At 40.7% G+C, this 13,551-nt stretch overlaps 1 protein-coding gene across 2 annotated transcripts in view; it reads left to right on the forward strand.

The window, feature by feature from the left end:
• FAM120C (family with sequence similarity 120 member C) overlaps window positions 1–13,551 on the forward strand; it is an 88,417-nt gene that overhangs the window by 71,985 nt on the left and 2,881 nt on the right. The window contains exons 11-15 of one of the 2 annotated variants that reach the window (XM_016215178.2): window positions 4,923–5,037; window positions 7,441–7,650; window positions 8,774–8,975; window positions 10,589–10,727; window positions 11,110–11,167. In XM_016215178.2, the coding sequence (XP_016070664.2) occupies window positions 4,923–5,037; window positions 7,441–7,650; window positions 8,774–8,975; window positions 10,589–10,727; window positions 11,110–11,167 (724 nt within the window). The remainder of the gene's footprint in view (window positions 1–4,922; window positions 5,038–7,440; window positions 7,651–8,773; window positions 8,976–10,588; window positions 10,728–11,109; window positions 11,168–13,551) is intronic. The other variant, XM_087829478.1, reaches the window with a different exon arrangement.

Below are 13,551 nucleotides of genomic sequence, written 5' to 3' on the forward strand. Positions count from 1 at the left end.
GCTTTGGGCTCAATCCTGATAGGGGGGCTGTGAGAGGCAGCCGATAGATGTTTCTTTCATCAGTGTTTCTCTCTATACCTCTCCCTTCTTCTCTCCCTATAATCAATAAAAATAATGTTAAAAAGAAGATCAGTAACTGAATGCATCTGTATGCCACAGTACATAAAATTAAAAGACATACGATAAACTAGGAAAATATTTGCAAGTTAGGACAGAAAGTATGTCAGTATTCAAAGGCTTTTTAAATACTAGCACCCAAAAACAAAAGGGGATAAATGACACTCTCTTTAGATTTGTTTGCAAGAAACAAGCCGCTCCAGCTATCTTATTGTAAATATATAACAGGTAGTCTCGTAGTCATCCAAGGACAAAAAATAAAAATGCTGCACACAGGGAATAGTGCTAGAAAAGCAGGAACAGAGACTGCATACTCTTTCATGGGTCTGTGTAGCTCTTCTTTCTGCTAGTGTTTCATCAGACACTGAATTTCTTTTTTTTTTTTTTAATATATCTTTATTGATTCCAGAGAGAGGAAGGGAGAGGGAGAGAGTGCGATAGAAACATCAATGATGAGAGGGTCATTGATCAGCTGCCTCCTGCGCCCCCCGACTGGGGATCGAGCCCTCAACCCAGGCTTACGCCCCGACTGGGAATCGAACCGCCGTCCCCTGGATCCTAGGTCGATGCTCAACTGCTGAGCCATGCGGCCGGGCAGACACTGAATTTCTTAGCTCAAATTCTCAAGACTCTGGCACACCGTGGATTGATTTAACTTGGATCAACTGTCCACACTGTGTCCAAATAGCTATCACTATTATAAAGATAAGGCTTTAGATTATCTGAGAGGGGGGTGTAGACAGAACAAGCAAATTAACTGATACATCTATGATAGAGACCAGTCAGAAGTAAGTAAGTGTTTGGAAGAAATATGCAATGTTACCATTAGAAATCAGACAAACAGAAATTTAAATAACAAGGGATTTTTTTTGCCCATTAAGTCATCAAAGAGTAATGATAACCCATGCTGGCATCACTGCTGGGAGATAGGACAGACTGGTCTGGAAAACAATTTTGCAATATGTGTTGAGGACCTTTAGAATAGATATAACCCTTGACATAATAATTCCACTTCTAGGAATCTATCCTAAGGAAGTGAACAATCAGATATACTGATAAGATGTGTGGATGTGATCTTTGTAGTATTATTTATAATACAAGAAATAGTATAAATTGTATAAGTTTCCAATATTACAGGAGTCTTTAAATTGATACACTTACATGAACATGCAGTTATTAAAAATCATGTTTTTAAAAAGTATTTAATGAATGAAAAGTTCTCATAGCATAATGTTGAGTGAAAAAAGCAAGATACAATATTCTATACATACTTAGTGTGGAAAAGAGAAAAAATTGAGATTTGAGATGCTAGGAAGAAAGAAACCGAAATCATAACAGTCTTAATGGTAGTTGTATCTGAATGGTAAGAGTACAATTATTTTTTTCTTTTTCTTTTTCTTTATACATTTTTTTACATTTTCTGGATGAGAATGAACTTGAACTTTTGTAATAAGAATAAAATTGTAAATGTTATTTAAAATTAAAGAAGTAGTGTAAAAGGGGACACTACCAAATATTGGTACTGACATGAGAGATAAACAGAATAAATAGGGTAGAAACAGATGGTTGTACATGTGAGATTTTAATATGTGATATATGGGGGTTTCACCAAATAGTAAAGGAAGGGTTGTATTATAATTGGCTTAGTTGTGAATGGTAACCAGGAGTGCTGCTGTACCAGACACTATGCTAAGTGCTTTTACATGCATTTTCTCCTTTACTTATTACAACCTTTTGAGATACAGGCAGTATTATTCCCATTGTGGAGATGAGTGAACTGAAGCCCCTTAGAGGTTAAGGCAGTTGCCTAGAGTCACATAGAAAATAAGTGGAACCCTGATTAGAACCAAGTATGTCAGACTCCAAGTCTGTATTCTTTGCTACCACATTCAGTGTAAATAAAGTTCCTGCTGAGGTGTCTAGAAAGCAAGAGGCATTTAGTAAATGTTATTCTTATGAGTAACTTACAGTTTGCATATATCATAATATAATACATAATGCTTGTATATAGTATGTATAATAATGTAAATACTAGTAGTACTAATACAGATGCCATCTTGTCATTGAGATTGAGGAACTTCCTTGGAAAATTAGCAATGCTATAGTTTTTCCAAAGAAAATCCCCAGTGGAATCATATAATTTAAAAAATAGCACATCACGTGCATCACTAAATATTGGTTAATATTCATTTCCTGCTGCCTCATTTATGAAACTCTCACTCCTCTGACTCCTTGGACCCTACACATTTTGTCTCATAATTCATTCAAGGCTGGTTGAAGAGCAGTACTGGCCAAAAGATGGAGCTAGCATTTCCTTTTGAATATCCTGACATTGACTCATTTGTTCAGCAAACATTTATTGAGCACACATTCTGCCATGCACCATACTAAGGTTAGAGTGACATGAAAAATTACAAATTAATATTAAAGCATAAAACCAAACTAAACAAAAAACTCAATCCCTAGGAAATGAAATGTTCCCTTCTCTGATTCTCCCAGGTAAATTAGTCATTCTCTCCTTGGAGCACCGAGAACAATCTGTTCAGCTTATAAAATCACATCCTTCCCATTGTATTAGTCATTCCCTGAGCCTGCCTGTCTCCCACACTCAACTCCTTTGGAGCTCCTTTAGGTGAGCTTTTCTTTCATAGTGGTCAGGGTATGATTGGTACAATTCTGCTTTGGAGGATTTTTGTTGAGGTTTTTTTTGTTTTTGTGGGGTTTTGTGGTGTGACCTGATTGATGCATTCAGTCATTCCCCAAATAAATATTTACTGATACTTACTCTATGCTATGTGATATGCTAGCTGGTTCATAATAAATCAGAATAATAAAAGACAGTAGATAAGGGCAAACCAACAAGGTCCTAGAACTGGGAACGCACGTGGACACTTGAAAAGAATGTTTTCTTTGTACAAAATCGGTAAAACATTTGAACCTTACTCGTATTTTTCAAATCTGTGACTTTAAATGTAATTTAGGTATATTTTACATGTCCTAACTTGATGGTAGAATACTAAAGTCTCCTACTGTAATTTCATTTCTGTTCATTTTCTTCTATTTTTACTTCACATTTTGCCAACAAAATAAGATGGCAAAATTAAAAATAAAAGAATGAGCAAAGGTAAATCAAGGAACTACAAATCAAAAAAAAGAAACAATATTAATAGATAATGTAGTCCTCAAGGCCAAAAATGCATTAAGGAGGACAGAAGAGAATATTTTCTATTGATAGAGAATATAAGCTATGAATTATGCACTATATAATATAGCATCAAAAAGTCTAAAATAGATTGTAAAGTAAGAATAAATTTTTCAAGTGGAGGACGTGCAGGTAGGAAGAGGATAATTGTTGTGGGCAAAGGGAAGTTTGTGTGGCTCAGGCAGATTCCTCCTGGAAAGCCCACTGATTTAGAATTGATTTCCTAAGGAAGCAAAAAGGTTTGTTGGCATTTTCTGTAATTGCAGAACCATCCTGGATGGTTGGGGCTTGGAGAAGGTAATGATGGTGGGACTACCTGCTCTGTTGTGATCATTCCAGGTGAGGAACAGCAGGTTAAAGATTGGAAGCTGGGCTGTCTGGCTGCAGAGCTCAGGCTTTTCCCAGGGCACTGTACTGCCTTCTGCTAGTAGTAACTGGGCAGAGTCGTCAGGAACGCATCTCATGTGCCACTCAGAAAAGACCAGCAGTTGCTTTAAACGCCAAGTTTCTGAAGTCTTACAAAGGCCCAATAATTATGAACATGTCTTGTGGGCCTTCAGGGAGCTAAGAACTAGGCTTCGTACTGATATATTTGTATTTTTCATCTCTCTCTTCCTCTTTCTGCGTTCTCGATGCTTAGAACAGTAAGGCATATTCAATTCATGGAATTCAGTTCAAATACTTATTCATTTAATTGGTGGATCCATCATCCAGCCATCTGCCCAAGCCAAAATTCTAGGAATCTTGGACTCTTTTCTTTTCCACTTCCCATAAAATCCACTACCAAAGCCTGTAGATTTATCTCCTTAATAGTTCTTTGTCCCCTGGCCTTCTCCATCCCCTCAGCCAATGCCTTTGTTCAGGCCTCTTTGGCTGTAGATTACTAGTGTGCTAGTGTCCCAATGGATATCCATGCCTCTTGTCCCTTACTCCCTGAGCCAGTCAATATTATTCCCCTGCTGACAATCCTTAAGCATCTTGCTGTATTTTCAGGGTAAAGGTCTAAATTCCTTAATGCTGTTTCTGAGGCCCTTCATGATTTGTTCTTTCAAATCTTGCTTCCTGTCACTGCAAACCCGCTGAGGTCGAGCATTATCGAACCTGGTATATCATGTTGAACTCTACAACTCTATGCCTTCACTCATACTGTTTCCTCCACCTAGAACATTCTTTCCCCAGCCTTTTATCTCACTAATTTCTCCATGCCCTTTGAAACTCAGCCTCTGCTGAGTTTTTGTCAGGTGGCCCTTCCTCACTCTTCCGCACGTAGCCCTCTTCTGTCTTGGTACTTAACACACTCTCCTGTCATTGTTGGTGTACATGCCTGTCTCCTCTACCGTCTAGACTGCAAATAACCAAAGGCGGAGATTCTTTTACTTTTTTCATTGGAATCACCAAAACTTAGCTAAGATCTGGCTCATGACCAGTGTCTTAGCTTCAATGAGCTTTTTTAAAAGAACTTTTCCCCAACACCATTTATCCTCTCTATGCCCCCTCCCACCTCCGCCTCCATCCCATCACCACCATCACCACACGGTTGTCCATGTCCATGAGTTCCCTCTTCAAGGAGCTTTTATGACTTAATAATGCTTTTATTTTCTAGGTACATGGTTCAGTGGCCTGGTGGTCGAATCTTGCATCGCCATGAGCTAGACACCTTCCTTGCACAGGCAGTATCTGCCCAGCTTTATGAACCAGATCAGCTTCAAGAACTCAAGGTGATTTCATCCAGCCTCATTTAAATTCTTTCTTGTATGAGCTCATAGCTTTACTTTAGGCCTTTTTTTTTTTTTTTTTTTTTTTTCCCCTCCCTGGAGCTGGTGAGAAGAGTAAGTTCTGCAGGTAAGTGTCTGATTTACTTTAGCCAAATATTATGTCTATTAATAAAATGAAGAGGTGCTTGTAATACTGTTCCCGTACCGATGGGCGAGAATGGGCAGAAAAGGTGGATATAGTGCAAGACAAATAAGTTGCGGCCCATCGACCATGATAAAGCTTCTGAGTCTTCCAGATACACTTCAGAGGCTTGCCCTGGGGTCCCCTTTTTGTCTCTGAGTAAACGTTCACCCCCCCTCCCTTGAGATATAATTGACATATAGCACTGTATAAGTTTAGGTTGTACAGCGCAATGGTACACACACATATCGTGCACTGATTACGACAGTAATACAAGAATAAACTGCGTACTCACAACTGTAAACCTTCTTTTGCCCACCCCTGCAGTTTTTCCCTTGTGATGAGAACTCTTAGGATTTACTCTCTTTTTTTATGTTTCCATTGATTTCATAAAATCCCAGAGAGAGGAAGGGAAAGGGATAGATAGGAACTCCATGATGAGAGAGAGTCATTGATCAGCTGCCTCCTGCATGCCCCGTACTGGGGATCGAGCCCACAACGCGGGCATGTGCCCTGACCTCCTGGTTCATGGGTCGATGCTCAACCACTGAGCCACGCCGGCTGGGTAGGATTTACTCTCCTAACAACTTTGCTATATACCATACAGCAGTGTTAGCTGTAGTCATCCTGTTATACATTACATCACTAGTCGTTATTTAGCTTATAACTGGAAATTTGTGCCTTTGACCACTTTTACCCAATTCCCCCACTTCTGATAATCTCAAATCTGATCTTTTTTTCCTGTGACTTGGTTGGAATTTTGCTGGGTTTTGTTTTAAGTTCCATATATAAATGAGATGATACAGTATTTGTCCCTCTCTGTCTGACTTATTTCACATGGCATAGTACCCTCAAGGTCCATCCATGTTGTCGCAAATAGCAGGATTTCCTTCTTTCTCGAGGCTGAATAATATTCCATTGTGTACATAGCACATCTTCCTTATCCATTCATCCACTGATGGACCCCTCTTTTTTAATAATACTTACTGGGTGTTAAAGAGAAGTCTAGAAAAGCATAAGAAAGAAAATAAATCCACCCTATAACGCAAGGTAGTAGAACATAATAGGTTAGAGGGGCAGGCTCTGAAGCCTGGCTTCTTAGCTGTGTGACCTTTGGGCAGGTTGTTTAGCTTTAGTTTCCTTACTTGTAGGGTTATGAGGATATTATGTAAAATAATAGATACGAAACACTTAGAATGGTGCCTCAGATGCTCAATAAATTTTAGCTATTAACGCAGGACACCCCTCTCCCAACTTCCAGTAGCCATGAACCTTCGAGGACCCAGGATAAACTAGAAGAAGATCAAGTCCAACAAGACTTGCAAAATCATAATGTAAGTGAGGTCAACTAAGGGAAAGATGAAACAGTCTAAGACAGACAATGCATGGTTCCGTTTTACTGTAAATGTAATATTGCTTGGTCCTATAGCAGTTACCAACTCCAGACCACACCTAGGAGGTCCTGCAAGTATGTCCCCTTTTCTGTTAAATCCATCTAGCACACCAACTTGAGGTAACCACTGTGAAAATTTTCATGATTTCTTCCAGTCTTTTGTCATGCATTTTTTACATAGTGGAGATATTGTTTATATAATTATATTGTTTTTTACTTAATATAGCATATGTTTTCTGTCTTAAAATTTTTAGTAAATATTTTATCATATAGATATTTAATTATTATGTTGGACATTTGGTTTCCAGTTTTCCCTATTATATTTAATATTACAGTTAACATTTTTATGCATAGAGCTTTATTCACATCCCTACTTCCTTAGAACAGATTCCTAAAAGTAGAATTTCTGAGTCAACAAATGGGAACATTTTCAGTTCTTGGTACATATTGCTTAATTGCAATATACATTCCACATCAGCTTTTTATGAGCATGCCCACTTATTTCACTGCATCCTCATCAGCATTGAGTGTTCTTTTGGTCTTTAGTTTTTTTAATTTTCTCTAATTTCACAAGTGAAAGAACCTGGTATCGCAAGTTGATTCTTTTTAAAGTTTCAAAGCTGATGTCTTTTTTTGGTTGTTGTTGTAATGAGTGTCTTTCAAACCGTCTCAGGAAAAGACGTGGATAGAAGCTACTTGTGCAGTCAGATGTCTGTATTGAAAGGTAACATGTTCAAATTTAACTGGAATAATCAGCATAACAGGAATAAGAGTAAATGTAACCAATAACATTAATTTCCTAATAGTCGTTTTTCCTTTGTGGTGGTTTCAGATTGAGAAATTGGATGCCCGAGGGATCCAGCTTGCTGCCCTCTTCATGAGTGGGGTCGACACAGCTCTGTTTGCTAATGATGCCTGTGGCCAGCCAGTCCCCTGGGAGCACTGCTGCCCCTGGATTTACTTCGATGGCAAGCTGTTCCAGAGCAAACTAATTAAAGCAGGCCGTGAGCGAGTCTCCCTGGTTGAGCTCTGTGATGGCCAGGTACCAGCAGTTGGGGCAGCTGCTAAGAGCCATCTCTGATCTGTTGTGGGGATGAATGGGCAGGGAGGGGAGCAGAGCAGAGACTTTGGTGGGGGGGGGGAGCAAAAGTGGGAGAATGTGTCTGACCTTGACCTAACTTGGTCAATGATAGTCCCAAAGGCGCAGAGTTTGATGTGCATGTTATAAAATCATGTGCTGGGAGGCTTTTTTCTTATGAGCTTCATGTTTTCATATTTTCTTACTCAGAGTATGTCTTTCCTCCAATTCTTAGAATTTCATCTCCCTTATTTACAAAAACTGTAACTCACTTTTGCAAGTGATGATATTTTTTTGTAAAGGAACTATGCTTAGAAATAGAAGAGGATAGTGAAGCAGATAACAGTAGAAGCGGGGGATTTTTTTGCAATTAAACTTTGGGAAAGAAGGGAGAAGCAAGAGGAAGGAACCCTTACTTACTCCTTAATCCATTTGGGGGGCTTGAGCTGGAGGACTAGGGCAGGAGTCAGCAAAGTACCCAAATTTGAAGTTTTTATTTTCATAAAGTTTCATTGGAGCACAGTCACATTCATTTGTTTACGGCAAAGGAGACTAGTTGTAACAGAAAGCATATGGCCCATGAAGCCTAAGATACTCTCTGGCCCTTTCAGAGCAAGTTCATCGACCTCTGGACTAGAGGCACAGACTTATCCTGGACAGGTCAGGGTCTCCGATCCTGGGTATGGAGGAGAAGGTTGAGAGTCTTTGTATATGTCAGGATTTTGTTCTCTTTTACCTAATTCTATTACCTCCCGCTTAAAAAACGACCTACCCTGTTGCTTGCCATGTAATAGACCATGTAAATGCTTATTGTTATATTTGTCTTTCTTGACCTAGTCAATGTGCCTCTGAAGTCCACAGTCAGAACTAGTGTGATGGCAGTGCAGTGTCATATGAAAAGTGGGGGCTTTGGTGCCAGACAGGTTTTCCTGAGTGTGTCACCTTGGCCATTTAACTCCAGGCCTTGATTACCTTAATGGGAATGGACTTGTGAGACTGTACCTAGAGTTCCCAGTAAATACTGTACCTGAAACGTAGAAGTTCAATGAATGGCAGCTGCTATTATTATTCTGTTCCTCGTTCGAAGGCTGAGCTGGCAACCAAAGTGGAAAAAATGAGGCAGAGTATCCTTGAAGGAGTCAACATGAACCATCCACCGCCTTCTGCTCTACTTCCGTCACCTACTTTTGTGCCTCCCATGGTGCCCCCTCTCTATCCTGTTTCATTTTATCCCCGAGCCATGGGCTCACTGCCACCTCTCCCTCAAGGAAGGAGCCGGGGGTTTGCAGGTCAGTACCTAAGAAAGAGGTATTTGTCGTCCTCAGTCTCTTTCATAATAATCCAGTAATTATTGCCAGTTGCAGAATTGGCGGTGCCACATATATCATCTCATTTATCATCCATGCTGTGTTGTGGTAGTTTGAAGAGGAGCTTATTCAGATAGAGGGCTATAGCCTGGGGAAGAAAGTCCACTGACTTCCCAGACCACTCTCCATAGAGGTGGTTGATCCCTAAGAACTTGATTCACCAACCAAACTTCTGAAGTAACTGCTGCACAAATCAGGAGCCACTTAATTACTTTTGAGAACTATAATACATGTGAATGGGATCTTCATGGTTGCTGGTTTGGTTTCCCAGTCCCCATTAGGCAGATGTACAGTGGAGCTGGCAGGTAGAGCAGTGAGAAGTAAGAGTAAATGACCAGTGTCAGCAGATGACTATAGCATGATGTACCCATTCCACTCTGGGGGGACATCTGATACATTTCCAGAAGTACAGAGAGTAGTAAGTTACTGACCATGCCCTCCAGGGCTTGCAGTTTAGTGGGGGAAACACACCCACACCCACAAACATGTATACATTATGAAATTATGATAACACCTGAGCTGCAGCTTAATGATGAATAGACTGTCATGCTTAGGTGGCTCAGATCCTGATCCCAATCATGCAAACAACCTGTCCCCTGGTCAAATCTAATATTTTGTCATCCTTTGAAGGTGACACTATGGCTGTCCACTCTCTTTGCTTATTGATTTTATTGTGTCACAGAAGACAGAATTAAGGCCAGGTTCTCAGGAGTTCCGAGCCATCGCCCCAGGTCCCAGTGATGCTTAGTCTCCAGTTACGAGTGGTTCATGAGGCCACAAGATCCCCCAAAATGCAGGTCTTTCTTGCCCTCTTAGGACTAGCTAGCACCCTAGTCCCTTAGAGTCCTACTCTTATATAAATGAAGGGCTCTTTACTAATGACTTGCTAAAAGAGTAAAGGGTTATTAGCATTTGGGTTTTCTCTGTAAACGAAAATTTAAGGTTTACTAGAACTCTGTATTCTATGAAGGATTCCTTTTGTGCCAAATTACAAAGTTCTGTGCCTATAAGCTCCCACACACAGAATTGGAATTTCCCGTTTTAAGGAGATATGCTATCTTGTCTTGAATTCATTCTGGTTTTCAATTGTTGCTATTCTTTTTTTCTTTTTTTTTTTTAGTGATAAATTACTGTTAGTTTAGTTTCATTATTTTCAGCTTTATTTGGTTGCTTGGCTAATCCTCCAGGGTATAGTGATACATATTTAAATCAAAAGTAGTTTTGGCCTATAATTTTCCAATAATTAGATTATAAGACATTCATTCATTCCCTCAACAAATATTGAATGTCTACTATGTGCCAGGCTCATAGGAAAACTGAATCATCCACAACCCACTTGCTAAAGTGGATGTGTACAGATCTTCAACCCCTTGTCCCTAAATTTGCTTCCACCATGACCCTTCGTTGTTATCACAGAGTCTTTATCATAGAGAAATGGGAGTAAGGCGAGTAGGTGGCCTGTAGGATCTTTTGCTCCACCTCCTATCCTGCCTTGCACTTACTGCTCATCACTGCCATTCCTCTTCTCTCTCTAGGTCTCCATCCAATCCCACCCCAAGGAGGAAAACTGGAGATTGCTGGCATGGTTGTGGGCCAGTGGGCTGGCAGCAGACCCTCCAGGGGCCGAGGCTCCTTTGGCATGCAGGTGGTTTCTGTCGGTGGGCCAGGAAAGGGGTATGTATTCTAATTGGATGGTATGAGCTAGTGCCAATCAAGGGACCCTTGAGGATATGCCCAGCTATAGAATCCTTCTGTTACGGCAAAAGGCATTAACTAACTTTCCATTTTTAAAGCCAGTTTTCAGTTCAGGAACCACATACTAAATGCCCTGCCTTGATGAAATTTTAAGTTTTTGTCCCTAGAGGAGGACACGGGACAGAGAACAAATAGTATAATATAGAAATGAAAGCAATAGAGATTTACAGTGGTAGCACGGAGGAGGGGCATCTGACTTACGAGGGCCAAACTTCTAAGGAGGTGAGTTGTTAACTAAGTGAAAATGAGGGTTTGGGCTTTATATGTTCCTCACAATCACTTTTACCCCTACTTTCTAAAGGCATGGAAAAGAACAGACTGGTAGAGGATCCAAAGGACCTAAAAAAGGAAGTAAACAAGTAAGCACCTTTTTGAGATTATTTTGCTTGTTTGATAGCTCTTATATTTTTAGCTAAGTTGCAAGAGGTCAGAAACCTGGGTGCTTTCACAGCTTCTCCTGGCATTTGATTTAATTCCCCTGCTCTCTAGCGGTCTAGTGGGGGTTAGACTGCCCAGGCTGTTTCCACAGGGCTACAGAGTGTCATCCTTTTCACTGAGTGAGGCCACAATATGGAAACCAGGTGCTGTGTCCCAAAGACCTTTAGGTAGCATAATGTGTGCTACATGCAGCCATAAAGGGGCCAGAGTGAAGTTAACAGTCTGATTGCCAGCAATATGCCTGAGCTGCTGAGGGGCTACCACAGATACATAGAAAATTGGACTTTGGACTTTGCTGAATATGCAAGGCGGGGAGCTGACACCATTCTGCTTGTTCTTAATGGCTTAGAATGGTCTTAAACTTTCTTCTAATCTACACCTTGAATTATATCACAGTCCCCACTGGTCTTTATTAGACATGCCCCACCTCCCCAAATATGAAGGCCTATTCTTAAAGTGACCCAAAGCCTTGTATTGGACACAGACTACTGGGCTCCTCATAGTATAGCAGCTCCCATTTCTTGAGTTCATACTTTCTACCAAGCCCTGTACTAAACATTTTACGTGCAGCCTCTAATCCTTACATGGGTCACTGATTAGACCATACTCCAAGGCCACTTTATCATCAGTTCTCAATCTCAAATGAACTCTCCTATATACAGCCAGCCCTCAGTCTATCCATATCTACCCCCATTATCTAATGTTTCCTCAAAGAATACAGATTTGCTCTAATGTTACTTTGAGCCAAAAATGGAATGAGAATGGTAAGCTCCCCACACAAAGTATTTTGTAATGCACTCCAAAGCCAGAGAGCAATAATTTGGGGATTTTTTCCAAAGCTCAACTTTTTCCAGAAGCTGTTCCATAATGTAAAAGGGAGAAGGGAAACTGGTCACTAGGATAGGCTCCCATAAGGTAATACAGCCTTGGGGAACAGAGCACGGCTCAGGGTCTGATCGTTAGGTATATAGTCTGAAAAACCTCCTATTTTTGGTACAGTAATAGTGGATCTGTCTCTCAGTGGTTGACTCACATTAACCAGGATCACAGAAATAGTATGTGGATATAGCTAAAAGACTGAGGGGTTGGAGACGAGAAGGGAGAGAGTGAAAGATAAAGTTACTCATGGTGAGAAGAAATAATTATCATGATATATTATACGCTTACTGTATTCCAGCTACTCTTATAAATTCATGTGAGGTATTTAGTGTTATTTTTTTTTTAAATATATATCTTTATTGATTGCAGAGAGAGGAAGGGAGCGGAAGAGGGAGAAAGAAACATCAGTGATGAGAGAGTTGTCATTGATCTGCTGCCTCCTGCACATCCCCGACTGGGGATCAAACCCACAACCCGGGCATGTGCCCTGACTGGGAATCAGACCACGATCTCCTGGATGCTAGGTCGATGCTCAACCACTGAGCCACGCCTGCCGGGCTATTTAGTATTCTTCATTTTATTTATTTATTTTTTAAAATAAATTTTTATTGATTTCAGAGGGGGGGAAGAGGGGGAGAAAGAAATAGAAACATCAATGATAAGAGAGTCATTGATTGGCTGCCTCCTGCACTCCCTCGACTGGGGGATCGAGCCCACAACCAGGGCATGCGCCCTGACCAGGAATCGAACCCCGATCGCCTGGATCCCAGGTTGATGCTCAACCGCTGAGCCACACCTGGCTGGGCAGTATTCTTCATTTTAAGCAGGAGGAAACTGAGGTTCAGAGGAATGATGTATCTTGCTCAAAATTATCCATCAAGTCAGTGTCAGAGCTGATATTTTAGGCTGAGCTGACTAAATCCAAAGCCCTGTGCTGTGCTGATTCCAACACAGTGTAACAACTTGAATTGTTAGAAACAAGAAGTAGACGTAGTTCTGACTGACTCTAGTGACTGTGCTCTTCACCATGTCTACCAGAGCTTTTTTTCTCTAAGTGCAAACTGCAGGGAAGGCCACAGTATCACAAGTTTGCTTAGGGACCTGAAATCAGAACAAAAAAGTAGCTGGCATTTAATGAGTTCTTACAGTGCCAGCTACACCGTGTCAAAGTGCTTTACAGTGAGTGCCTCAGGAACCCTTACAGGAAACTATGAAATAGATGCTATTTTCTCTACTTCACAGGTGAGGAAGCGGGGGGAGGCAAGGGATGGTAGATCATGCTGTTTCTCTTCACTAAGATTGCTGAGGGCACTGTTATCTACTCTAGAAGTAGCCTGGTCAAGGAAGTCTTTGTACTGACTTTGTTTTTAGGTAAGGCATCTTCCCTGGGCAGAGCTGCTACTGGTTGCCTTGCTAACTCTCCTTT

This window comes from Miniopterus natalensis, chromosome X (assembly GCF_054644295.1).
Source record: "Miniopterus natalensis isolate mMinNat1 chromosome X, mMinNat1.hap1, whole genome shotgun sequence".
Taxonomy (NCBI): Eukaryota; Metazoa; Chordata; class Mammalia; order Chiroptera; family Miniopteridae; genus Miniopterus; species Miniopterus natalensis.